This window comes from Talpa occidentalis, unplaced genomic scaffold, assembly GCF_014898055.3.
Source record: "Talpa occidentalis isolate TD23 unplaced genomic scaffold, MPIMG_talOcc4v2.1 talOcc4.13, whole genome shotgun sequence".
Lineage (NCBI taxonomy): Eukaryota > Metazoa > Chordata > Mammalia > Eulipotyphla > Talpidae > Talpa > Talpa occidentalis.
Window position 1 is genome coordinate 59,115,724 of NW_023601322.1, and position 25,797 is coordinate 59,141,520.

At 52.8% G+C, this 25,797-nt stretch overlaps 1 protein-coding gene across 2 annotated transcripts in view; it reads right to left on the bottom strand.

Annotated features, from left to right (window-relative positions):
- Positions 1 to 6,616: 6,616 nt before the first annotated feature.
- Positions 6,617 to 25,797, bottom strand: part of PPARGC1B (PPARG coactivator 1 beta) — a 96,410-nt gene continuing 77,229 nt past the window's right edge. Inside the window, exons 3-12 of one of the 2 annotated variants that reach the window (XM_037508963.2) lie at positions 24,373 to 24,588; positions 21,207 to 21,323; positions 18,799 to 19,948; positions 17,535 to 17,571; positions 16,904 to 16,968; positions 15,109 to 15,889; positions 12,469 to 12,544; positions 10,391 to 10,512; positions 7,918 to 8,072; positions 6,617 to 7,016 (exon numbers count right to left, since the gene is read on the bottom strand). In XM_037508963.2, the coding sequence (XP_037364860.1) occupies positions 6,916 to 7,016; positions 7,918 to 8,072; positions 10,391 to 10,512; positions 12,469 to 12,544; positions 15,109 to 15,889; positions 16,904 to 16,968; positions 17,535 to 17,571; positions 18,799 to 19,948; positions 21,207 to 21,323; positions 24,373 to 24,588 (2,820 nt within the window). In that variant the 3' untranslated portion in view covers positions 6,617 to 6,915. Of the gene's footprint in view, positions 7,017 to 7,917; positions 8,073 to 10,390; positions 10,513 to 12,468; positions 12,545 to 15,108; positions 15,890 to 16,903; positions 16,969 to 17,534; positions 17,572 to 18,795; positions 19,949 to 21,206; positions 21,324 to 24,372; positions 24,589 to 25,797 lie in introns of both variants that reach the window. The other variant, XM_054694265.1, reaches the window with a different exon arrangement.

Genomic DNA, 25,797 nt, shown 5'->3' on the forward strand with positions numbered 1-25,797 from the left:
AATACATAGAGCAATTTGGTTAAATTATCTATGAAACTATAGAATCTGACAATGTACAAATACAGGAAAACATTTTCTCATTTAGAAGGTAAGACAGAGAAATCACATCAGAAATAAAACAGGGACGATGACAACCACAATAATTAAAAGCAAAGAAGGCTTTTTTCTTGCCTCTGACGGATAAAGTATTCATATAAATAAGGACACAACCCAACAAAATGGAAAAAATATATAAAAATCCTCTACCAATTAAAAAAAATAGCAAAACTAAAAACTCGATTCTCAATCATTAGCAGTGTCCTTTAAAAAAATTAAAATTTAGCTTTCTATTATAAATAACAAAGCAGATGTGTCCCTCTGTGTAGGTGAAATTCTTGCACCTTTCTCAAGAAATGCATCAATGTAATTCCACACGTACACACGCAGACAGACGTGCACGTGCACAAGTTCACGTGTACACACACACACACACACACACACACACACGGCCTTGCACTCACACACCCCAGGCTGTAGTTACCTTGTTGAGCTTCCTAATAAATAATGCCCCCTACAGTAGTAACCCTGGGGATGCCCAAACCTCACAAGTTTAGCCATTCCCTGGTTTGACCCTGTCACAGAGCTGGGGAAAGCCCTGGCTTCCTATTGCTCAGAATTCTCCAGGCTTCATGGTCACACCAAGAGAAAAGGATTTGAGTTCAAGATTTGGAAATGCTGGAAGGGACCGTAGGGACCATCTTGCCCAGTCAATTAAGGCTAGCTACAGATACTGTCTCTTAGAAACCTGGGATGGGAGAGAGATCCCGCACTGGTTCACACCAGCAGCTGCCTCCGGAGAAGCGGGTGCTCCAAGCCATTGCCAACATCAAGGGAGGTGGAGCAGGTGGGTGTGAACTTCCTGGGCATTGCACAAGCCACACTTCTGGAGGGCCATCTTCCCTAGGAACCATCTGGAAATCCAAGCGGTCCACTTCCCTGATCACCCGACCACGCACCCCTTGAGATTTCCAACCCGTTTCCTTTGGAATCAGAACATCCCTCAAGAAACCAAGTTGGGGCTAGTTTATGACTTTTTATTCCTAACACAAAAACACTTGACAGGTATTTAAAATACAAAATACAGTAACAAAAACAAACGAAAAGCAACAACAAACCTGTTTGGCTTTTCAGTGGACCATATCAAAGGCCACGGACCCCCGCACAGAACCCTCACATTCTACCTCTGTCCTCGACCCGAGGGTTCGGTGCGGGCTGCCTAGCAGAGGCTCACTTAACAAGGGCAGCCGCTAGGCTGCCGGTATTGCAGTTATAGTGAAACCCTCCTGGGCACCTGGGCACAGGGTCCACTCCTGTCTCCTCTGCCTCGGGATGGCTAGTGCGTTTCTCGGTCTGCATGAGAGTCTACTACATGGGTGCTTCCGGAATCTTCCGACTGGCATTACAGTGGATTCTAACCCTATGGACAGTTTGCTCCCGCCATTACTTTTCATTCCCAAAGGTGGTGTTGGACAGTAAGTGGCCCAAAGGATTTGCCCTCCATCTGGGTAGCTGGTGGATACAGTCTTTGGCCACTAGGTGGCGACCAGACGTTAATAAGGCAAAGAGCTGAGGTCGGAGCAGACCGGTCCCTTCAAGTCACACGACAGCAAGGCTGACAAAGTGGAAAAGGAGGCTTTATTAGGCTTCCTTGGAGGATCCTTTGACAACAAAACAAAAAACAAAACAAACAAACAAAAACGCAGTACAGAGGGGGTTCTAGCTATATGAACCTCCTGGAGGCGCTGCTGCACAGCCGGGGACCACCACCCACAAAACTCTATCCAGGCGGCCGGTGGCTGGGCAGCTTCCAGGTGTGCAAGGCAGTCTGAGGAAACCAAGTATCTGAACATGCGCTCCCCAAACTTGATGCCCCAGTGCTCAACCATTAAAGAAACAAGCAACAAAAGCTGCCCTAAATATATGCAGTGTGATCCGTGCCTCCTGCTGCCCCATATGTTTTACAATCATTTGAAAGAAATGTGTGGCAAGTGCCTAAGTTAAGCTGTTTTGAAAAAACAAGTGTATTGCTAGTATTGTCTGAGAGCGAGAGAAACAGCCGAGTGGTCAAAACATTCGAATTAAAAGCTGTTCGGTGGGGACGACAAGGCTAATGTCACCGCCACCAGGCCAGGTTCACTTTTCCCCTTCCCTACTGGAAACTATGGCTTGGATGTGTCCTGGGGGCTGGCTCAGGGTGGGGTGCAGCCAGGACGGTGGGGGGGGGAGGGGGTGTTATCACATCGCAGAGAAGGCCCACCCCCCACACAGCCTGGCATGGCCAGAGGAAGGACTCCCGCTCTCTCTCGTGGGTTAGGATGCAATCTGAGCCTGGCAGGGCTGAAGGGGGCATCCACATTCATCCCATCCAATACCCTCACATGCTAGATGAGGAAACAGAGGCCCCAGATCACAGAGCAAGTGAGAAACACAGGGTTTCTCACTCGAAGATGGCTTTTAGTGAAATGACTTGCTCACAAACTCATTCCAATCAATTGGCTGTCATTTTCTTTCTTTTTTTTTCTTCCCCCCACAAAGATAGGTACCAAGATCCAACTCACCTCTCCCTGTTTCTAGGGCCTCCAACAACGAGGCCAGTACAGGCATGATCTCAGGGCTGTTACCGAGGAAGGCATCTCTGCCCTGCCCTCCCCACAACACCCCCTCCCTCAGTCACTGGGGGGGCAGGGGGGGGTGGATCCTCACACAGCCAAAGGAGCCCCTATTTGCCAGTGTAGAAACAGAGGCTGAAGGGGTATTATTTTCTCAGTCAGCCTCTGTCTCCTTCTGGCATGTCCTGCAGTCAGCTTCTGGTGGGGGGTCTCCCACCACACATCTGTTTTAAGCCAGTGGCATCTCTCTGCATATGGTTTCCCAGTTCCCCTTCCACTTACCCTGTACCTCTGGACTCGGCAACCAGTCCTGGAGTCCATCTGTGTGTGTGCAAACACCTCAGGGACTTGGGGAGCCCTCTTCTTTGGCCAATGAAACCATTAGGTTCACTTTATTTGCTACTGTGTACCCCGCTTCTTTCATCATATTTGACACTGGAATATGGGGTTCCCCCAAACTGAGGGCAACTGCTAAATCTCAGATGCTAAGAAAAATACTGAAGTTTTGACATCACGAGTCAGATCAAGAAACCCTTTAGGCTGGATCCTAACCCACAGTCAGGGCGGCCTCTCAGGCTGCAGGCTCAGCTGTGGTTCTAACTGCACCCAAAGCCTGAGACGGGGTTGCAAGCTGTCCATGCAGATGAACACGCTGTCAAGCCCTCCCTGTCCCTTCCACTTGGCCCCTGCGCAGTGGCTCGACATGCACACGGCATTATGCCTGGAAGAAACTGCTCTCAAAACATCAACAAACATAGGCTTTAGGCGATGAAAACTTTCTAGAGCATTCCTCCTTCCCTTCCCCAGCCTCCAGCAACCCCCCTCTCCTGCTGAGCATGCCAGACACCTGACTTGAAGCAGTGTTCGGGGTGGGGGGCACAGGGGCAAGATGTGTTTGGGGGCAGGGGGTGGGACCTTAGCTGCACTCCATCCATTCATTTTCTTTACCTCTTTGATGCATTTTCCTTCGGTAACCAGAGCCCCCAAGAAGGAGGCTTCTGATTCAGCCTTGTACCGACTGAGGAAGGAGATGGAAGAATTCCACTTAGCGGTTGGATCGGACATTTTTGGAAAACACCGGAATGGCACAGAGATGGACGGCACGGCCTGCCCTGTGTGGGCGGCGAGCGACAGTCTACAGTAAGCTTTTATGGCAATCACATGTAAACATCGAGAGCAAATACTAGGACAGAGCTACAATGAGGTGGTTGCCAAAGGCAGCTGCTCCCTCTGGTGACTCCTTCATTTTATAGGAAAGAGACCAAGGTTGACTGGTTTTCCTGAATAGAGCTTGGAGGCTCTCTGATAAATAATCCACAGCACCGAATGAGTCCTCTGGATACAGGACGTCTGAAGGGCTGGGCAATTGGAGAAGCTGTAGCCTTTTATGGAGGGCACGGTGGGCATCCTCTCCCATCAATAGCCCCAGCTGTGACCTTGGCACATCATGTCCCAATGCCATGCTCAGATCCCTGCTCTGTTCTGGTCAATGTCTAAGTAACTTCAAGTGCCCTGTATTGAAAGGGCACTTCAGCTGACCTGGGAGAGGGGAGAGACTTGTCCTTCCCTAAAAACCTGCATTTCTTGACCCTAAAGTGCCACAAGCCACCCAAGGCGGAGCCTCTGCCTTACTGCTATCACAGAAGCAGCAACTAGGAGTGGCTTAGAGACCACCTGGCCCCCTTTCTAGCACATGAGGCTCCAGGGGGAAGGGACTCTGGCTTATCAAAGACACAGAGGAGGGCCTGGGTGGAACCAGGACTCAATCTGGACGCAGGTCGGGAGTTCTTTCCATTGGCTTCTACAGGATGAAATCCCAGTTTACTCCTCAGAGCAAGTCAGGGAGGCAGATTCCATAATTATGTATTGTGTGCCTACTGTGTGCTAGGCAGTGAATAGCTATAAAAGTAATTTAGAATGTTCAGGTCTGTGCTGTGGAAAGTTATGTGGTCCATCCTCATAAACCCTGCCTTCTCCAAACATGTTCATGGCCATTATTCCACTGACCATGCCCCTGAGCCCAACCCAGAGAGGATTGTGTGTCATAGTAGCATTGGGAGTCCTGAGCCAAGGAATGACTTTGGGGAAATTGTCTCTCACAGAGTGGGACTTGACAGACAGGATGGGCGAACCTGAAACCCAGCCTCCACATGGCTGTATATGATGAGAATCTTTCAAAGGTTGGATCAGATGGGCTAAACTCTGATTGATTTGTAGTGGCTGCCCGGAGTACCATGCTGAGAACTCTAATAGCATGATCAGCCCAAAGAACATGAGTGCTGTGTTCGATTAGTTATGCCTGCCATTGACCAAGGATGTGGGAACACTCTATGTGTGCCATCTATTTGCCATCTGGCTGGGACTTTAGAGATCCACTTGCTAATTCTCTGCCTCAGTCTATTTCACAGAAGAGAAAAAGGGTGTACAGAAAGGTCAAGTGACTTGACCCAAAGGAGCTCAAATTCAGTTTCTTCTAAAGCCTCTTTCTTCTAGCCTTCTCTGTGGGCTTGGAGTGTGTTCACCACCCAGGACAAGCGCATCAGTCCAGTATCTATTGAGATATTTGATTATCTTAAAAAAAAATCAATCACTAATTCTCAAAGGACTAGCTCTGGCATTCAAAATAGATTAAATCAGCTTATTTCATTTAATGAGTCCATTTCAAACTTTGTTCAAGCAACAGTACCTTTTTTCTTTATTCTAAAATACAAAAATTTCTTAAGGAACCCTGATGTCTGAGTTGGAGCTACTCTGTGTGAAGCAAAAGCAATGAGCTCATACCCTGCCTCATCAGTTGGTCCTCCCACATGGTCCCCAAGGCACCTGCAGAACGCATGCTGGACATGGCCTTGATGGCACTCAAGAACACAAAGTTTAAAGTAAAGCTCAGTTAGAATGTTCTCTAAGTTGGGAAGGAGCCTGGAGATTTTTTATCCACCCCCAGTCCTCACATCCTGCTCCCCATGCCTTGTGTCACCAAAACAACTTCACAGGTTAGGAAGAGATAAGAGCAAGCTGAAGGGAGGAGGATGGGTCAGTGGCTGGGTCCAGAAGGGTGACTGCTCCAAATCTGTGCCACTGCAGGTGTCACTGAAGCCCTGATGGTGTGCCCACAGGTGCCCGTCAGCCACAGGACCCCTTGGATCAAGACACGCACTGGAGCTACAGCTCCTGATGCTGGCAGGTCAGTGTTGACTTGCCCCCCTGAAGCCTACAGGCATTGCGCCTGATGGCCAATTTTGCCGAACTCACTTCTCTGGGCCAGAAACTTTGCCTCTTCCCCCCAGCTACTGTGGGGAGCACGGGGCCAGGAAATCAAGAGGTCTGGGTTGGCCATGGGACTTTGGGCAAATCCTTTTGCCCCTCCAGACACTGCTTACATCACCTGGGAAGTGGGAATAAAGCAGCTTGCCTGCCTTCCTTACCAGGTCCAGAAGGCCCGAGCACTCCTGGCCGAGAGCAAGCTCTAAGTACAGGTGGGCATGAGGTGAGGACTCTGATTGTATTTGGACCCAAACTGGTCAATTAGAGACAGGGCAGGGCTTGGCATAAAAGGCCTGGAAACTTCTCTCCACTGCTCCTTGGTGTGGCATCGGGCTGTGCTTCCCTGGGGACCTGCCTTCCGGCCACCCAGCACCTCTAGGGCAATCCCACAAAGGGAGCAGAACAGCTCAGTGGCAAACACCTCACGACAGTGCATAGTTAAAAAATCAAGGAAGCGATACAATAATCCCAGGCACAGTACATCTGAGCCATAAATACATTATTTTAAGGATATACTTTTTTTTCTTCAATTAAAAATGCATTTATAATCCTGATTCTATTCACGAGTAACAATTTCATCATCACACTACAGACAAGAAATGTTATGGTGAACACAGCTGCGCGACTACGGCGGTCAGGTGGGGTGGGGATGGGGTGGGGGTGGGGTGGGCGGGCGGGGGTGGGATGGGTTGGGGGGTGGGGGGTGGGTGACTGAGCCAGCACTTGGAGGCGCACCCGGGACAACCCCTCGGAAGCAAGGACGCTAATGTGGCAGTGCAACGTCAACACCATGGAAACTCACAGACAGAAGCAGCTTTGTTCAATGTAAACATTGATTGTTTTTTAAAAGGACAGCAGTTTCAAGTCTCTCTCTCTCTCACGTGTGTTCTCTCACGCTCTCGCTCGCTCTCCTTCTCATATACTTAATTTCTTTGAAAACGTAAACATATTGGAAGGGCCTTGTCTGAGGTATTGAGGTATTCCTCGAAGGTTAAGGCTGTTATCAATGCAGGCTCTGCTGGGCCTCCTTTAGTAAGCTGTCAAAATCCATGGCTTCATACTTGTTTTTCACAGACGCAGGAAGGGCCTCTTCTGAATTGGAATCTGGGCAGGGGTGAGGAGTCGGGGAGAGGGAAGGCAGTGAGCAACTCAGAAAAGCCAAGGGACCATCCTGCCGCAGGGGCAGCCCCATGGAGTGGATGTGGCACTGAACAGCGGACGTCAGCACTGCCGTCCTGCAGTGACATCATCCACATCATGGGTGGCCCTATTTGTAGAGTATGGGGGGGCTAAGCCAGAGCACCCCAAGCTCCTTTCCAGCTCTTTGCCTATAATTCTACTTCCTCTAACAGCTTTCTGCCCATTGGGAAACCACCGTGTGAGTCACACAGGGGGCTGAGGAGACGAGGGCGCCCTCACTGTGTAGTTCTGTGGGGCACCTGGAACGCTCCTACTTTTCCTGACACTCTCCCCTGGATTATAGGGGCTACATAGGACACTTCCCTGTAAATAATTCTCTCCCAAGTTGTACTTCTTGATTCTTCTCCACAAACTTGTCCCCAAATGCAAGGGCATGGTACTACATGGTACTACTGTTTCACTGTAGTGCCTTAATGGATTGCTGCTGTCTGTTGGGGTTACCATGGAAAGCCCCGCAAAGGGGCAGGGAGGCTGCTGGTCTATTTGGGGTCAGTAGCCATGGCTCTGCCAGTGGTTTGTGAACACAAGGTCAGACCTTCCAAGAAGCCACGGGAGACTTGAATCTCTGTCTTTTGTACCAGTCTGGGCAGAGGACAAAGTGGACCAGAAAGCAGAAGAAAAATGAGATGGCTGCCTCCAGGTGACGGGGCTACCAGATGAACCCAGCAGCAGCACAATGGAGCCTGGCCTGGGAGCTGTGGCCAAAGAAGCCTTGGTATGGGTTTCATTCAAGGCCACCGCCCGTCAGGTTAGGCCACCGCCCTCAGGATCTGGGCCCGGAGCATGGCGGGGTCTGAGTACTCACCGTAGTCAGTGTACCTGGGCCAGCAGAAGTGCTGGAGGCCCCCGTAGCTCAGCTGGAAGGAGGGCTCGTTGCGCTTCCGCAAGGCAGCGCCGTCCCTCACAGAGAGCGCAGCGTGCTCAGAGCGCCGGTAGGTGATGAAGCCATATTTTTCATCTCTGGGGGGAGAGAAGGGAGCATGTTACTGAGCTGGCTGGTCAACCGGGTCGACCCCGCTCCAGACAAGGAGCAGAGGCCCCAATGGCTTGGGCTCAGTCACCACGACACACGGTCCCAAACTGAGATGACAACAGTGGCGAGGCTGACCTCTGCTACATAATGAGAGCAGGTAGTAACTGCTACTGTTACTGCAATAAACATGACCAGGCGCTGTTCTGGTGCTGGACAGCCACAGCCCCATAGGCTCTTCAGAGGGCACTGCATGTGGGTACTGGTATCTAATGACTTTTCCTAAAGGCAAGTGGCAGAGCAGGGATTCAAACTCAGTCCTCCCACTACTGAATTGTCCTCATTCTTTCCATTTTCTAGAAGTGACCATGCTTCATTCCATCCCACCACACTCTGCCATCTCAGCCACACTTCCTTGGCCTGTCCTAGCATCACATGCTGACGCAGACATCTGTGAAATCTGCTGCCTGTGCCCACTCTCCCTCAGAACCACAGCGCCACCACAAGTCAGCCAGGTTTGGGGCACCACATAAGTCACATGGGGGTGACCTCCACGGCCACAGTGATTTGTTCAAGGGTGAGCCTGCCTGTCACCCACAGTGGGACTTCAAAAATCCATCCTGCAACCCCAAGGTCTCTAACCTTAGAGGTGAGGCCACAGCCATGGGGGATGTTGGCCAGAAAAGGCTGCCAAGGCCATCAATATCGCAGGAGCCCACTTACACAAGGCAACTAAGGTCGTGAAGCTCATAGAAACACAAAGCCGAAAGGTGCCCTGACTCTTCAGTTCCAGAACAGCAAGAGAAAAACTGGACCGCTGGAGCTCCCCACTGCTCAGCACCGGCTCCCCACAGTGGGCGCCCGATAAATAGCAGAATCACACCTCCCCACACCTTTCTGGGTCAGGCCAAAGCTGGAATCTTCTGTGTTTTCAATTAAATGGCTGAGCATGTGTGCTTTTAAAATCGTTAACAAACTGGCCCTGCTTTTAGATGATCATTTGCTTGCTTTATTTTTGCATATTGTCTTCATTGGCTATCCTGGAACTTAAACCACTTCCATTTGCATAGACTCCTTTTTTGAATTGTAAAAACACACACTATGTTAAAAAAAAAACACATACATAATTAACCATCTTTACCACCTTTTAAGTGTTAAGAGTTCAGTAGTGTAAATTATATTCACATGATATACAGGAGAGTTCAGAACTTTTTCATCTTGCAAAACTGAAACCCTGTACCTAGCCACAAACTTGACTACCTCTCCCCACCCTGGCAATGGATTTGACTGCTTCACACACATGGTCTTTTCATGATTGGCTTATTCCCCTCAGCACAGTTTCCTCTGATGCGTCCTCATTATACCATGTGACTGCATTTCCTGCCTTTTTAAGGTTGAGTATTATCAATTGTGAGCATATACTACATCTTGTGTATCCATCCATCGTCAGTGGACACTTGGGTTGTTCCTACCTCTTAGCTACTGTGATTAGTGCTGTTACAGATGTGGGTGTGCAAATAACCTCTTTGAGATCTTATTTCCAATTCTTTGGAATAGAAGTGGGACTGCCAGGACCTCAATATGATTGGCTGCTTAATTTTTAAGGGAATCTATACTGTTTTCACAGCAACTGCACCATATTACTTTCCTCCAACAGTACACAGGGTTCTGATTTCTCTACATTCTTGCCAACACTTGCTACTTTCGGTGAAATCCTAATGTGTGTGAGATGTGCAGCGATTAGTACACAGAAAATATTTTCTCATTGAAGCTTTTAAAAATTATTATTAAATTAGAATTTAAAGCCCCTAAAAAGTTAAATGTGCAAGTAAAATGGGAGATACTTTAGAAATACTTAAAACTGACAAAGTTTTTGACATCTAAGTTACACATTTATATGTAGCCTGTTTTGCAGCCTGCTGCCCCCAGAGAGCTGAAACACTGCTACCCCAGGAGAGGGAGGGAGGAAAAGACCAGGGCCACCCAGTAGAAGGGGTGGCTGGGACTAGCTGTGGCCTAGGTGAAGTGGGTTGTGAGCAGCTGGGGGCTTGTGGGCAGGGAGCTCCAATGTAACGGTGCCCTCCAGCCCCCAGGGTTGCTTGCTGCCTGCAGCATGTGTTCATGCCAGGACAGAACTGCCCCATCGTGCCTGGTCCTTCTTTTGGATCTATGCTGTGGATTTTTTCAGGTTGGTTTTGCAGAGCTTCTCAGGCATCATCAGTGTGACCAGTTCTGTGTAGGACCTGATCCCTCCCCTTCCACCTCCCCCCAATTCATGGCAGGTCCACATGACACCTGTCAGGCTCACCTCTTGCTCCTGGTCAGCACCTGGCACTCTACAATCTCGCCAAACACTTCGAAGCGGCTCTTCAGCTCGCGGGAGCTCATGTCGCTGGAGAGATTGCGAATGTACACCACGCGACCTTCGCCCTGCTCGGGACACACAGGGACCTAGTCCAGTCACTGCCTCACTACCTGGGGCCCCTGGGTGGTGACACCTAAGGAGATCTTCACCCCCAGTTTCTGATACCTGGCTGGGCAAGCAACGTCAGTGGGGCTGTTGTTCCAGAGAAGACGGTGATGGTGACAGTCACTACTCTAGAGGACCCACATGTTGGAGGAGGGGGCTGCTAATAGTCGGGTGGGGAAGCAGTCCCCAAAGGAAACAACTACTTACTTCAAGGAAATGAGCAGAGAGTAGGCAGAGAAAAGAGAGTGTTCCTCACCCTTAATATAACTGCACATTCAGTAGCTTCGGGATTTGTTTTCTGAACCTGTCTGAGTCTGAAACTTTGTTCTGGGGAGTGGGGGAGGTGCTGGGGTGCAGTAGCAAGTGGCTGACCATAGTAAAGGGCAAGGCTAGCAGCTGCGGCATTGCAGAGTCAGAGCAGGTTGGGGTGCACAGGGCTTAAGGTCTCTGCTATGGTCAGGGTGGTGTTTAGACACCCTGACCAAGGTCACCTTCCTGAGCTGGGTGCTGAGTGCAATGGCACAGCGGGAGGAGGGTGGGGGAAGCCTCCTCTCTCCAATATGAAATTGGGTCCTGGTGAAGTTGCTGCTCCTGGAAGAGGCACCTTGACCTGCTTGGGAAACACAGGTTTCCCTGCGCAAAACCCCCTGGTTCTGGTTCAGACAGGCTTCCTGTAGGAACAGGTTAGATAGTGGAGCCTTCTACCATGGGGGGGAGGCAGGGAGAACAGCAGGGTCCGGGGGCCCAAACGGGGGGGCCAAGGCAGGGTAGCCGTTGCCAACATCGTCCTTGATGGAGAGTCTCCGGTGCCCACGCTCCTTGTGTGGTCACAGGAACTGTGCACCCCAACTACAATGTAGGGGTTCAATGAGAGAAAGATGTCCTTCCCCCATTTCTGAGAAGCACCTTCCTTCTCTGCCCTCCCGAATCCTTGCTGGGTGGGCGCCTTTCACCTCCCAGGCCCAGCCCCGGGGAGACCCTGCTCCCAGGCTTCCATGTTCAACGCCCTCCCCCAGTCAGAGCACGACCGCCTGTCTCAAGATGTGTCAGTCGGGACGGGACTGGTTTCGCAGCGCTTCCCTGTCTGTAACCACAGTGCTCATCACTGCTTACGAGCCGCTGTCTTTCCCTCCCTCTGCCCCAACCACAGGGGCGGGGACTTCATCTGCCTGGTCCATGGTTGTCCTCTAGGGCCTAGGACAGTGCCAGGATGTCGCAGCTGCTGACCATTCATGTGTGGGTGCCAAGAAGCTGCAGACAGCTGTGTTCCTCCGGGGCGTACATTCCCCCTGCAGCCCCATCAGCCCCACCCTGCCCTGGCACCGTGTCACAGGGGAACCCAACCAAGAGAGAGGGGGCCATTTTGTGATTCCGTCTACTTTCCCTTCCTTCCTTTTCAGTGACCCGAGGGACTGGGTCCTGACTAATGTACTTTCTCTGTGCAGCAGCAGGGTCAGCAGGCCCAGCAGGAGCCTGTGCACTAAGTCTGAGGGGACCATCAGGGAGGAGTGTGAAGAGAGATGGGTCCTGTCCACCCCTTATTCCTGATCCAGCTGCGGGACCCTTAGGAAGTACAAGGCCCAGCTCCCTGTGAGTAGATGAACAAATCTGCTGCTTAGGGAAGCTAAGAGACCTGCCCAAGGTCACACAGAAAGTGATGGCAGGACTGGTGTGGGGCCTGGGGGGTCCTTCTGGCCCTGTCACACCCTAAGTCATCTCTAACTGCATGCACCTTGTACCCTGGGCCATCTGTGATACCCTGGGTGACCTCTGTGCTTTTTCCAAATGAGGGAAATAAAATTATTTCTGTAGGCCCTTCTTCCCCAGGCAGGGACTTGGGATTTACGGAGCCCCCAACTTCCTGACTCCCCTGCTCGCCCCCATCACTCAGGGCTCCAGCGTCGCAGGTCACTTACAATGGCCTTTTCCCGCCGCTTCCTGGCCTGCCGGACGCTTGGCGTTCCGTCTGAACACGGCCCTCTGCTCTCACATCTGTCGGTGAACAAGCAAAGCAGAGGCACTCACTCTCAGTGGGACTATGGGGCAGGTGAGCTGCCGGGAGGCGAGGCTCGAGCCTTCGGGACTAGCTGGTGAGGGCAAACTAGAGAGGGCGCAGGTGCCAGCTCTCCCGCCCTGCGGTGACAGCAGGGGCCATGTGCGCACCTGCACACCCGAACGCCCCTCGTGCCATCTCCGGGGTTCGGGCATGGGAAACTTCGCCTCCCGACTCCTTGTCACCCTTCCGCGGCTGGCATTCTATGCTATGAGGGGTAGAAAGGTCCTTTCACCTCATTATCAGATTTGATCTGATGAAGAAACAAATCTCTGAGGTCTCATGTGCCCCCATTTTCCAGATAAGAAAGCCGAGGCTCGGGTTCAATATGGGATTACCCAACCCAAAGGGGAGTCCGAGTGGAAAGCAGGGTTGCTGAGTCTGGGCCTCTGGCCTCTGGCCTCTGGCACTCGTGCCTCAGCCAAGCAGCCATGCGGCCTTCACTGCCCCCAGGTCCAGTGGGCCATCAGGTGAAGCATGAGGGGGCAAGGCCGAGGCGGCTCCAGCATGCTGCTGCCTGCACACCCACTGCCTTCTCCTCCTCGGGACCAGGCTGCCGGGTGGAGAAGCAAGGCGGGGGGACACACACTGCAGGAGCACAGCACGGGGGGTGGGAGGCGGCTCCTGAGTGAGGAGCCTGTGTGGGGGTCCTGCTCTACCACCTTCCTGCCATGTGACCTTGGGCCAGTTGCTCAAGTCCCCTAGCTTCAGCTCTTCATCTGTTAATGCAGGATACAATTGAAAATCAACTGCATCAAGTCAATCAAATCATTGGTCATTTGTGAGTATCCAGTTAGAAAATGCAGGTGAATGCTCCCTATCACTTGTTATATTTTTTCTATTGAAGCTGCTTGAGCCTCAGGTTCCTCATCTATAAAATGGGTTAAGAACCAGATGTGCCTCCAAGTGCATCTGTGAAACTGAAACAGGGTCCCAGAGGGTATGTGTCCAGCAAATATCGAAGGCTGCCCAGTGTGGCAGGAAGGTCTGAGAGTGGCTGGAAGGCTCTCGGTTTGGGGGTTTGTGCTGTAAATGGATGTTTGGAAGGAAAAGGCAGAAGGAAATGTGGGTCTGGAGAAGGCTGATGACTAGTTTTCAGGCCCACCAGGTAGCCAGGCTGCCAGGTAGCTGAGCAGGAACTTTCTCCAGTGAGCAGAAAAAGATAGTCCTGAGCTTGGCCCAAAAGCAAGAGAAGGAAATGGACAATCCATGGAGATCTCCAGGGAGGCTCGAAACTGTGGGAAGCCCATGAGCACAAGGGCTCCCAAACACCCCTGAACCCGCCGGGAGGGAAGGAGGCGGGGAGCTCCAGCTCCAACGCGGGCGGATGCAGGAAACTGCCCGATGTGGACGTGGTCACTGAGCCCACAGTGACCCTGGGGAAGGAGCATAGAGTGGCAAAGAGGGCTCAGAGGGGTACAGAGGCCTTGAGAGAAATGACTGGCAGCTCATTTTGTGTAACTGATCGGGCTTTCTTAACATTAATGTCCAGGGAGTCCATCAAGCCCCTAAAATTGAACGTCCAGTTAGCTGTCTCAGCCCATTTTTAAGGGGAGAGGAGGCTTTGCTTTAACCGGGTTTTTGAACAGTTAAGAGTCATTGGTAAATATAAGTATGTAAATATATAACAAAAGCTGAATTTTTCTACGAAAAAGTATCTTTCTATTGCCTGAATTCTGGCTTCCCAGAATGACAGTATGGTGACATCATCATCACCTGGGAAGTTGGAAATGCAAATTTGCCACCCCCTCCCCCAGACTTATAGAATCATTTCCCCATCTGCAAGGAAGAAGCCCCCAGGGGGCGCTGCAGCGCTAGACACGTGAGCACCACCTAGTGGTCACTGGGGTGCATCACAGAGAGTGTGGGACCTGCATCTCCTACCCAGGGCCCCCCTCCAAGCGTCTGGTCCTGCTGTGATCAGGGAGAGAAGCAACCTGTCTCCACCAAAATATGCCAGCCTCCTTTCTGCCCAGCTTCCCGATGACGTTTGGATTGGCTCCTTCTGCAGCCGGTTCAGTGAGCAAAGAGGGTATGAGCAGGCAGGCTGGTGACGCACCATCCTGTGCAGAGGGAGCAGGGGGTGCGGTAAGGGGGTGACTGCTAGAGCTGCAGTAAGCTCAGCAGAACCCAGAAGTGGGAATAGGCGCGTCACTGGCACTGCTCTACATTGGGCTGTGCTTTAGAATCAGATTAGAATTATTCTAATCCTTTCCCTGTAGACATCACAGAGGTGTTGACCTGTGTGGTCATGTACAGGTTTCCCCCCAAACCTATGTTGAAATATAAAAGCACAGGTGATGGGGGCTCCTCCTCCCCCGAGGTCAGGGGATCCAGAACACCGTGATATCACACAGCAGGCACTGCTTGCCTCAGCTCACCCGACTCCACACTACCAGGACAGGGGCCATACAGGGAAATGCATTTCCATTTCCAGGATGCCCCTCCCTCCCCTGCACCCTCAGATGCCCACCATCCCACCCCCCAGGCCATGCCCCTGTACCTGAAGGTCCTTCGGGTGGCTGGTGAGCGGGAGCGGCAGGAGGAGGAGCCAGAGCTGGAGCGGCTCCGGGAACAGAGCGACCGACTGGCCTTGCTTGGGGGGCTCTGGTAGGGGCAGTGGTCAGAGCGAGGGGGGCTGACCCCTGAGTCCTCTTCCTCATCGTCCTCCTCCTCCTCCTCCAGGAGGAAGCTGCTCTCACCACTGCTGCTGCTGCTGTCCTCAAAGACGGTGTCGTATTCGGGGCTCTTGCAGGAAGCTAGGTCTTCATCTTCCAGGGCGCTCTCCAGGAGCCCAAAGTGCTTGGTGAGGCTGGCGCGGATCTCATGGTCCCTCAGCAGCACACTGTCCTTGGGGGAGGGCCCGACATCACAGCTCCTGCCTTCTCTGCTAGGGGCCTGCGCCTCAGCCGCCTCAGCCCGAGGGGTGACTTGCTGGGACCAGTCCTCCAGGCGGACTCCTGACGGCTCCCAGGACTTCAGCACCTTCCTCTGCAGGGCGCCCTCTGGCTTGAGCACCTGACAGTAGTCATGGTCTCCAAAGGAACAGGAGAAGGGGCGCTTCTGACCAGCCTGGGAGGCTGGAGAAGCCGTGGCATGCCGCAGGTGGGACAGGAGCTCACTCCGCTCCGGGTGCTTCTTTGGCAGCCTGGGGGCCGCTCCTGTGGTGCCCTCTGGGGTGGGGAGTCTGGTAGCTCTGTCTTGGGCTGGGCTGTGTTTGATGTCTGGTTTGAAGGGGTCCTCCTCTGTGGGCTTGTACGGGGGCGTGGTGGGTGGGGTGAGTCCTGCCCAAGCAAGGGGAGAAAAGCGAGATGGAGACGGACACTTATCCACAGGACACTGAGACCCCGCTTAGGGACGGCAAACAAGAGGCAGACACGCCACTGCTCTCCCAGAAACCAGTGAAGGCTCTGATGGCAGTGAGCCTGGACGTGGCCTGGGGCTCCTCACACGCCCGTCACCACTTCCGTGTTGAATTCCACTTGCCATCCCTTGTCGCCTGGTCATGGCAGCTGAGACCTCTGGGTCATGGAGATATTCTTCCTATTCCACACGTCACTCATCAAGCCCTCCCAGCTGCTCTGACGTCTTGCAGGGCAGAAGTGGGCAGGCACCAGGGGCAAAACCTCCCACCCAGATTCCCCATAGCATCTGGAATGCTCCCGTGTCTGACCTGGGCCCTCATTCTCCCCAAGGCACTAAAAGGAACTTGCTAAATGCCCGCTGTCTCCTCCTCTCTGGGGTTCCTGAAGTCTATAGGATCGAGACCCAACCCCTCAGCCTGGTGTTCCTCGTGGCTTTAGTGACACCCCCTTATACTCCCCGACAAGCTGCAAAGGCCACCAGACCCTCTGGCTTTCCATACACCTATACTTTGCACCATGCTACCAGGACCCCTTTCCCTGCTTTCTCTCCATACTGCAAGCCCAGCTCCAATGCCCTCGCTCTGGTTGCCCCCACACCCCACCCCCTTTGCCCCCAGAGCTCTCGCACACTAAGGAACTATTGAGTCAAACAGAACTCATCATGTGTGAGTCTCACCAGACTGCGGCTCCTTCAGGGGAAGGAGTGTGTCCCTTTCCCGACCCCAGCATCAGCTCTCGTGGCAGTGGTCGGCAGGGGAACAGAAGCTGGCTCTGACCCTCTCTGACTCCCTCACAATGGATTCAAGGGCCACGCAGCTGTGCAGCGAGGTCAGGGAGAGCTTGGTGCACCCTCACCGCTCAGGGGCTGCTCAGTGTCAGGACTCACCACCAGCTCCCCTCAGGGCACCCCACCCGCTGAGCCCCCTGACTCACCTGCTGTGCCACAGAGCTCCACGGTCAAGTTCTGCTCAAAATTCTTCTTGCCAAAAGGAGGGTCACTGTAGGGGGCAAGGAGGACAGAAAGGGAAGAGGTTGGTCAGCAGCAGGGTCCATCTCCACAAGCAAGAGAGTAGGGTAAAGGGCCTGTGACAGGCCAGTTCTGCTGCCTACAGAAGTGGGATCTGGGGAGAATCTGCAGGGACTCCCCATCCTGGCTGTTAGAGGAATTCAGAGCTGCTCAGCTCTTTCAGGAAACATGGAGAGACTGCAATGTGGAGAGAAAAGCACTCAGTCTCCTTATTTTACAGAGAGAACACCTAAGCACAGAGGGGGCGAGAGACTAGCCCAAAGGCACACAGTGTTACCAGTTCTTCCCCACGCAGAAGAGACCTCTTTCCTGGGTCCTGAAGAGGGAGGACAACTTACGAAATGCTCTAGATTCCCCATCTTTCTCCTGGGGCAGCAGAGACCAGTTTCTAAAAACAAACTTGCTTCTAAAGGGCCCCGCATGGCATTCAGGGCAGAAGGGTGGGGCTGGGGCTGCTGCACCACCCAGACCCCAAACATACACACCCAACAAGACAAAGTCTCATGGAATGATATACCATAAATTCTAAAAATCTACCTTTGTGACAAGGCCAGCATGAGGCACCTGGGAGAGTCTGAAAAGAAGATAAAAAGGAAAAAGTAAGATTCCCAACATGGCATTCCAAGAGATATGATTCCCCTGGAGGAGACCCCACACATTGATGGGGGGCATTGGTATCCAGCACAGCATGGGACCTAAAGCCTCTGCCACTTTTAGGGAAGGGCAAGAGCAACTCAAAGCCACTCATTCCCCAATTTCAGTAGCATTTAGGAGCTGGCAGGGGACTCAATCTTGCCAGGGCGACCCCTTCTGGCCAAACAGTGCAGCGCAGGGAGAGAGCCGTGGGAGGTGATGGCTTTGGTTTCTGCCAGACGCAGGACTGACTAGCAGATGGACAGTGAGAGATCTGCATCTCTGCATCGTAACATGGGGATCATCAACGTACCTACCACATAGGCTTTCTGTGAGGAGTCAATGGGGAGAATCGGTGCCAAGTCTTAAAACAGTGGCTGGCACCTCCGGTACAGAAGAGCTGCTGTATCGCCACTGTTATTACCACTGAAAAGTCAGCCTCATGGAAGAGCTGAATGTATAGACTCACGCCTTCTGTCACCTCACTACCCAGGAAGTCTTCTCTATAGCAGTTATCACAAGTTGTGATTACAGCTGACCCTTGAACAAGTTTGAACTGCCAGGGTCCGCACTTACGTGGATTTTCTTGTGAACAGATGATGTAAGCTAATGGTACCAATAAATAGATTAGTACTGTAAATGTAGTTTCTCTTCCTTATGATTTTCCTAATTACGTTTTCTTTTTTCTAACTGACTTTATTGTAAGAATACAGTATACATATATATATATATATATGTACACATACAGTATATTGTAAGAATCCAGTGTATAAATGTTAATTGACTATTTCTATTATCAGTAAGGCTTCCAGTCAAAAGTTATGCAAAGATTTTTGACCTTGTAGGGCGGGGGGGGGGGTCAGCACTCCTAAGCCCCACATTGCTCAAGGGTTGACTCTATCTTCCTTTTTTGTTCATTTTTGGCTGCCTGTCTCCTGTGCTGAAACCTAAGCCGTGAGAGCAGGTATCTTGCTCCCTCGCGGCAGCTGGCCCGTGCAAGATGAACATTCAGAGACGCAGGGTGTTTCCTGCAGATCCACACAGCCAGCAGGAGGCAAGCTGAGCGTCGGAGAGGGGAAGGGTCTTGCCCACACCGAGCTCCTGGCCCCCAGCGCAGTGGGGTATGCCAAGCCCATCCCTGCCCCCGCTCTCACACGCCACTGACTACCTCTGGAAGGGAGCCGTGGACAGCTGGGGTCCTCATCCGTGTCCCCACACCCACTCTCACAGGGGCTCTCCAGAGCCGGGATTTGGGGTCCCTGCAGGAGCTGCTGGTCCTGGCCAATGTCCTCGTCTGCGGGGCTGCCCAGCTCCCCTTCCAGGCTGTAGGCCTTAGGGGCCAGGTGCATTGAAGACAGAGGCCCCTGGGGCTCTGTGGGGCCCAGGGACTCCTCGGTGAAGGTGAGCCAGGGGCCCAGCTCCGGGTTCAGTCTCCGGGAGCGCCGCACGGGGCACACTGTGCTCTCCAGCTTCCTCCCCAGCTTGGTCCATGGCAGGCCCCGGCTTGGCCTTTTCCGGCCCCACTCCTCCTCCTCTTCCTCTTCCTCCTCCTCCTCTTTTTCTTCTTCCTCTTCCTCCTCCTCCTCTTCCTCTTCCTCTGGCTGCAGCCTGGCCAGACGACTGGCATGCCCTTTCACCTCCAGCCTGAGTGGGCGCAGGCTGGGCCGAGGCCCAGCACTCTTGGGCGAAGCTGCGATCCTCACCTCCTCCATGGCGGATGGGTGGCTGGGGGAGGCCTGGCTCTCTCTGGGAGGCCGGGGCCGGGGCCGGGGCGTGAGGGAGGCATAGACGGGCGTGGCCAGGCGGTAGGGCTTGCTGACATCACAGAGGACGTCCTGAGCCAGGAGTTCCCTCAAGATGGAGAATTCGGCCCAGGAGGCTCTGGAGGGGTGATGGGAGCCGGGCCGGGGTCTGACCTGCTTGGACGGGCTGCTGCAGGGCTGCAGTCCTGGCTCTGGGGCCTGCGCGGGTAGCTTCCGCTGGGGGAGGCAGTAGGTGTGCATGTAGCGAATGAGCTGCACCATAGCCTGCATGTCCTCCTGGGAAACTGGAACACTGGGGCCCGTTCTGCCAGGCACAGGGGAGTCCCGGGGAGAGGATGGAGCCGGCTGTGGGCTCGGGCAGTCCTCACCCAGCTCCTCATCCTCCTTGGCTGGGAGCTGGGAACTCAGCGGTGGTGGTTGCTGTAGGCTCCTGTCTGGCGAGTGGGCTTTAGTCTGCCCGGAGGACGGCACTGAGATGAGATGCTTATGCAATTCGGTACAGCTCCGGCTCTGGGATGGCATCACCGGGGCCTTCTTGTCTTGGGTGCTGTCCATCTAGGAGGGAAACAGACCAGAGTGAGGAGGGAGGCCCGCCCGGCCCTCCCCTCTGTCCCAGCCCTGCAGTCACTGGTAGGTCTAGCATGTCTCACCTGGGTCACTGGAAAAGCCAGGTTTCCTCCACTCTACCCCAGCTCCCAGCACAGTCTGGCACTGGGCAGTGCCCGGGTGATGACAAGTGCCAGTGTGATCAGCCCCGAACACATCTCCCTGCGGTGGAATTCACCCTTCCCTGGCACCCCACTCTGCAGAGCCACAGCCGAGGTAAGGCCAGGAAGTACATTAGTGGTTGCCTAGGGCTGGGTGCGGGGACAGGGATTAATGGGGCATCTTTCTGGAATGATGGAAATGTTCTCAAACTGGACTGTGGTCATGGCTGCATGATTGTAAATTGACTAAAATCACTGAATGATACTTTTATTTATAACAGGTGCCTTTTATGACATGTAAGTGGCACCTCCACAAAGCTGTTAAAGAAATAAAGATTCAGTAACCTCCCAGTGCCCAGAGATTAAAGGGGAGGATCTGTGGGCAGGTATTCCAGGCTGTCTGCTACCGGCCCCAGCTGACAGCTCTCTCTAGCCTATCTGTCCCCACTTGTCCACAGGGGCTTTCCTTCTAGCGCAACTTGTCACCTTTGTTTGGGAGGTCAGATGGGGCAAGCAGGGAGGGGCTCCAGGAGGGTGCCCACCCTCCAGGGGAACCCAGGCAGGGGACAGTTTCTGCTCCTCTTCTCAAGGTCGTGGCCTGCATACGGTGGTCCCCACACTGTTCGGGGGGAGAGAAAGGGTTGAGTGCAGACTGAGTGACAGGCACGCTGGGCAATCACCTAGTAAGCCTCTCCTCAGTGGTCTCAGAAGATGGAGCCCAAGGGGCACAAAGGGCCTGCTTTAAGCCTGGGGGCTCTGGACAGAGCTTTCGAGTCTCCAGTGGCTCCCTCCCAAAAATCCAAACTTCTTACTGTGACCTCTGCAACTGGGAGGGTCTTAGGATGGGCCTGTCACCCCATTAGAATATAAACCCCTTGAGGGCAGGCCACCTCTTCCTGTTCCTGCTTTAACCCACTGTGTTAACCTAACACAGTGCCAGGGAGAGGGACACATATGGGAGTCACTGTTGGTATGATGGGCTCTTTCTAGAACCCGAGACAGGTTGGGTCTCAACAAGTGCCCAGCACACTGGCTACGAAGCTGTATGAAGATCGAGGAGGGAGACTGGAAAGGCTGGACACTGCATCCCCAAGTTGCAGAAATACCTTGACACAAGGACGCTGACTTTTGGACCTGAGGCCTGCCTGACGCCAGGCAGTTCCTTCCTTCTGGGTCTCTGAACTTGACGTAGGGTAGGATGTGGCGAGGAGGAGCTTCTGCAGCTGAGGGAGAAGCAGAGAGGGGAGAAGTAGGGCTGAGCCACAATCAGAGGGCCTAGAGGAGAGGCCCATAGGAGTCAACTCCGGGGAGCTAACCACACCCCAGCCCTGGCATCACAGGCCCACAGAAAGTAGGGTAGGGGCAGAGAGTCACCTAAAACATGTTCCTATACATGAAAGGCAAAAAACAGGTCTCCAACAATCCCAAACACACATGGATCCCAATAAAATGTAAATCTTTTTCAGAGTTAATAAGCCAAGAAAATATGTGTGATTTTGAGAAACCCAAACAAATCTACTGTCAACAGAGGAAGTATACACTTCATTGGGACACAATGCGTGTTACTTATACACACACACACACGCACGCACGCATGTACACACAATCTGGGCAGTTGCATTCCACAGTGATTCTTTAGCATGGGATTCCAGCTGATTTCTCTGTCTCTCTCTTTTTTTCTTTTTTTGCCATTCCTACTTAAAAAACCAATTTTTAAATGAAACAATACTCTAAGTGATGAAAAAATGTCTCTCACAAATGCTAACAGGTAGACAATGTAAAGCAAGTCTTCCTCAGGCCGAAGGGCTACATTCTCCCTCCCAGGGACAACTGCTATTAGCCGCTTTCTTGGGACTCCATCGAGAGGTGGGACTGGATGATCCAGGAATGTATGCACAGCAAAGCAGACTGCACCAAGCTTGTCAGACCTTTCTACTTTTTCTCGATAAACTGCTGAGACCCTTACACTTCAGCACTGGAGACAGGCACAGTGTGTCCTACTGAGAAAAGGGAGCTCAATATGCCTGGAAGCCTCCCCCTCCCCCACACCCCCAGATACATCACAGCTCAGGCTGAGAACAAGAGGATAAGCAGGATGGGTTTCTGCCACAGCACTGAGTGTTTCCTTGGAGAGAGGCCACCCCAGCAAGGTGTGCCAAAGGCCCAGGAGCCACAGACCCCTAGGAGCTGGAGGTGCCCCACTACCCCACCTAGACCCCAAACATATGCATGCATGGCTATGGTTCTCTGAGGTGCACAGGAAAAGCAGTTGAGCTAGAGGAAAGGGGCCTGTTCTGGCCCAGCTCAGCCCCAGCGCTCCGTGAGAAGGGGACAAGTCCTTTCCCTCTCCAGGCCTTCGCTGCTATGTTGGCATAATGAACAGGTAGGCTAAATGACTGGATCTGAACTTTTGTTATCACAGGAGTCCCTCTAAGAATGTAAAAGGAACTGCTGATTTCAGAAAAGCACAGGGAAGTAGAGGTTCATGATTCCAGGTTAAAAACTGGACATCTGGATAATGTCTCGTAGTCTTTCTGGAACTCTGCTGGAGTGTTGGGAGCCTAGATGGTGAGCCTGTTTCCTGTATGTCGAGCATACAATCTGAGGCAGTGGTGCTCTATGAGGCGTGTGGACAGAGGCCTGGTAAGGCCAGGAGGGAAACAGCCCGTGACCGGCAGGGGTCGCTCTCTGCCTCGCCGAGGTTTTGGTCCCTCAGGCGATCCATACAAAAAATGGTTCTGAGAATTCCTTTTGTTACTACCTCGCAAGGTTGTGCCATAGCTATTATTCAGACAGCATTCAATGAGCATTTTCTGCCAAGCACTGTGCTTCCTTTGAGAGAGGCGCCATTAAAACCCTACCTCACAGAGCAGCAGCTGAGTCAGAGAGGGTAGGTGCCTCAGGGACACACAGCATTCACTGGTGGGCAGGGACTCCAACCCAGTAGGTTTGATTGCCGTGGGAAAGGAAGCAATGGCCCTATCACCCGGAGCCACAATGTGCCGGCACATAGTAGGTGCTTCCTAAATGTTTCCTTTAGGGCGTCTGAAGACAGTGAGGACAGGGGGCCCAGACCAGGAGTCAGAATACCTGGATTCTAGTCTTTGCTGGTTAACCAACTAGTTTTGTGGCCCTGGGAGAGCCCTGCCTGCTCTGAGCCTCAGTTTGCCCAGCGTTGCACTTAAGGGTCCACCAAGGGCCTTTCTGGCAGCTCTCCATGACCTAAGCTCTAACAGACTCTGGTTTTCCTAGCCGAGTTGTCATTTTCCAAGGTCAGGAGCCTTCAACAGGAAAAGCAAAGTTGGATTTCACAGCTCATGACATCTCAGCTTCTGGCACCATCAGCTACAATCACGGGCAACTGCATTCAGCAGCTTCTGAGGGCTGGAGAATCTGAAAAATGAATCCTTGGAGAATCTGAAAAATGCTGAGACCTGGTCTCCAGATGCACACTCCACGCGTATTCACATGGGCAGAATTTGTTGTTTGCTGGCGGGACTGAGGGCCAGTTCAACTTCTTTGGAGGGAAATCTGAAAGTCTGCCTATGCTGAAAATCACATATCTGTAGACTCAGGAATTGCATTTCTAGGAATTTATATGTGGCACTTATATGTGGCAAAGGTCTGTAAAGGAGCTGCAATAACATAAATCCCCATCAACCAGGGGCCTGGTTAAATGTACCCTGGTATATCCTCAGCAAGGAACACTAGGCAGTCAGCAAAAAGGGTGAAATAGGGCTGCCTGTTCACCTGGAAGAGTTTCCAAGACACACAACACCCTGAGAAAAGCAAGGTGCAGACCAGTGTATGACGTAGGCACCATTTTACTGTTAAAAGAAAAAAAGTAGCAAAGGAAAGTCACAAAACAGACCAGCAACCATGGTTACCTCTGGAGAAGGAAAAAGCCACTGTGAGATGGGTAAGGAGATTTTGCTCTTAACTGTCCACATTTTCTGCTTGAGTTTTTACTCTACGTGTCTGTACAACCTTTATGAAAATGTTTGCATTTAACACACAATTAAGGTTCATCCAGAAAATCCAAATCCAGAGGCAGGGCATGCCTCTGTAGTTAGTCTAACCATCCAAGAGGGAGAGGGGAGGCCAAGGGAGTCCTCCCACTCCCTGTCCACATTGTCAGTCATGCACCCCATTGCTGGCGAGCATGAAGAGCTGGCAGGAATAGGAGCTGGGCTCCTGGGTACCCGCCACCCCTACAACCAGACATGGAATCCCAGGCCACCACCATGATTATGATGGGAAAGAGTTCCTCACCAGCGAGAGCTCGTCCACCTCAGGAGCCTGGGCGGGGGGTCTCTCCGGGGAGGGGCTGGGGGGTGCCGAGGAAGGGGTAGGCGAAGCGGAAGCATAGGACAGTGCATCCCCAGCATCCAGGGCTGGGAAGGCACCCAGACCCACGTCGTCCTCAGGGATGTCATCCAGGGTCTTGGTGAGCGCTGCCAGGAGGGCCTCATTCTCGCTGTCGATGATCTGAAGCAAGGAGCATGGGGGCAGCAGAGAGGGGACAGTTAGTCAGTGTCCCGGGCTCAGCCTTTCTCACAGTAAAAATCAGCTCCGTACCTGCGGCTGTTCCACCATCACCCTCCTGCCATACCCTCTGGATCCGCCCCATCAGATCTTAGTATCGCTGGAATAGCAGGTGCCCCTGCTAGCAACTCCAGGAGTCATGGAATTTACCAGCAGGTGATGATGGAAAGGGCCCTGCCCTGGGAGTCCCAGTCTTGGCTCCTTAGCAGGTGGCCTCTGGCACAGGGTTATCACCTGAAAGCTGCCCCCATCACAGCCCTGGGCCCGCAGCTGGTCTATGCCATCCATTGCAGCACACAGAGGGGCCTGTGCAGTCCCATGGAATGGCAGAAGCTTCAGGGTCTGACCATGGCAGCGGTCACTGTGGCTGTAATAATAAAACTACCATGTCCCTGAGAGTCCCCAGGCCTAGCTCGCCCAAGGAGTGCTGCAGATGTGTGGCTAGGAGCCTGGGTTATGGGGCTGGGGTCAAGTCCCAGATCCCACACTTCTCAACTATGGGCCCTTGGTAAGTTAGTTTCTGTATCTGTTAAACGGAATAACAAACACTACCTGCTTCATAAGGTCATGACTGGGGACTGGAGTTAGCCTATGTAAGATGCTCAGAAAACTGGTACACAGTAAGGGCCTGTGACTATGGTGATGGCAATGATTCTTGCTAATGATGATGATGATGGTGGAGAGTGGTGGGGGTGGTGGTGGAGAAGGTGGGGGTGATGGTAGGGGTGGTGGTGATGATGCTGGTGATGGTGGGGGTGGGTTACGGTGATGATAGTGGTAGTGGTGTTGGTAGAGGTGGTGGTGATGGTGGTGTGGGGGTAGTGCAGGTGGGGGTGATGGGTATTGGGGTTGGGAGTGTGGGTGATGGTGGAGGTAGCAGGGATGGTGGTGGGGGAGCTGTGGGTGATAGTGGTGGTAGGGGTGTTAGTGGGGGTGATGATGGGGTGGTAGGGGTGGTGTTGGTGATGTGGGGATGATGGTGGGGGTGATGATGATGGGGGTGCTGGTAGTAGGGGTGGGGGTGATGGTGGTAGTTGGGGGGTGATAGTGGTGGCAATGCCCTCCCTCCCACCCCCTACCAGGCATGCACTGGACATCTACTCTGTGCCTGGGCACTGTTGATGACAAGCTGACACAGCCCCTGTCCTCATG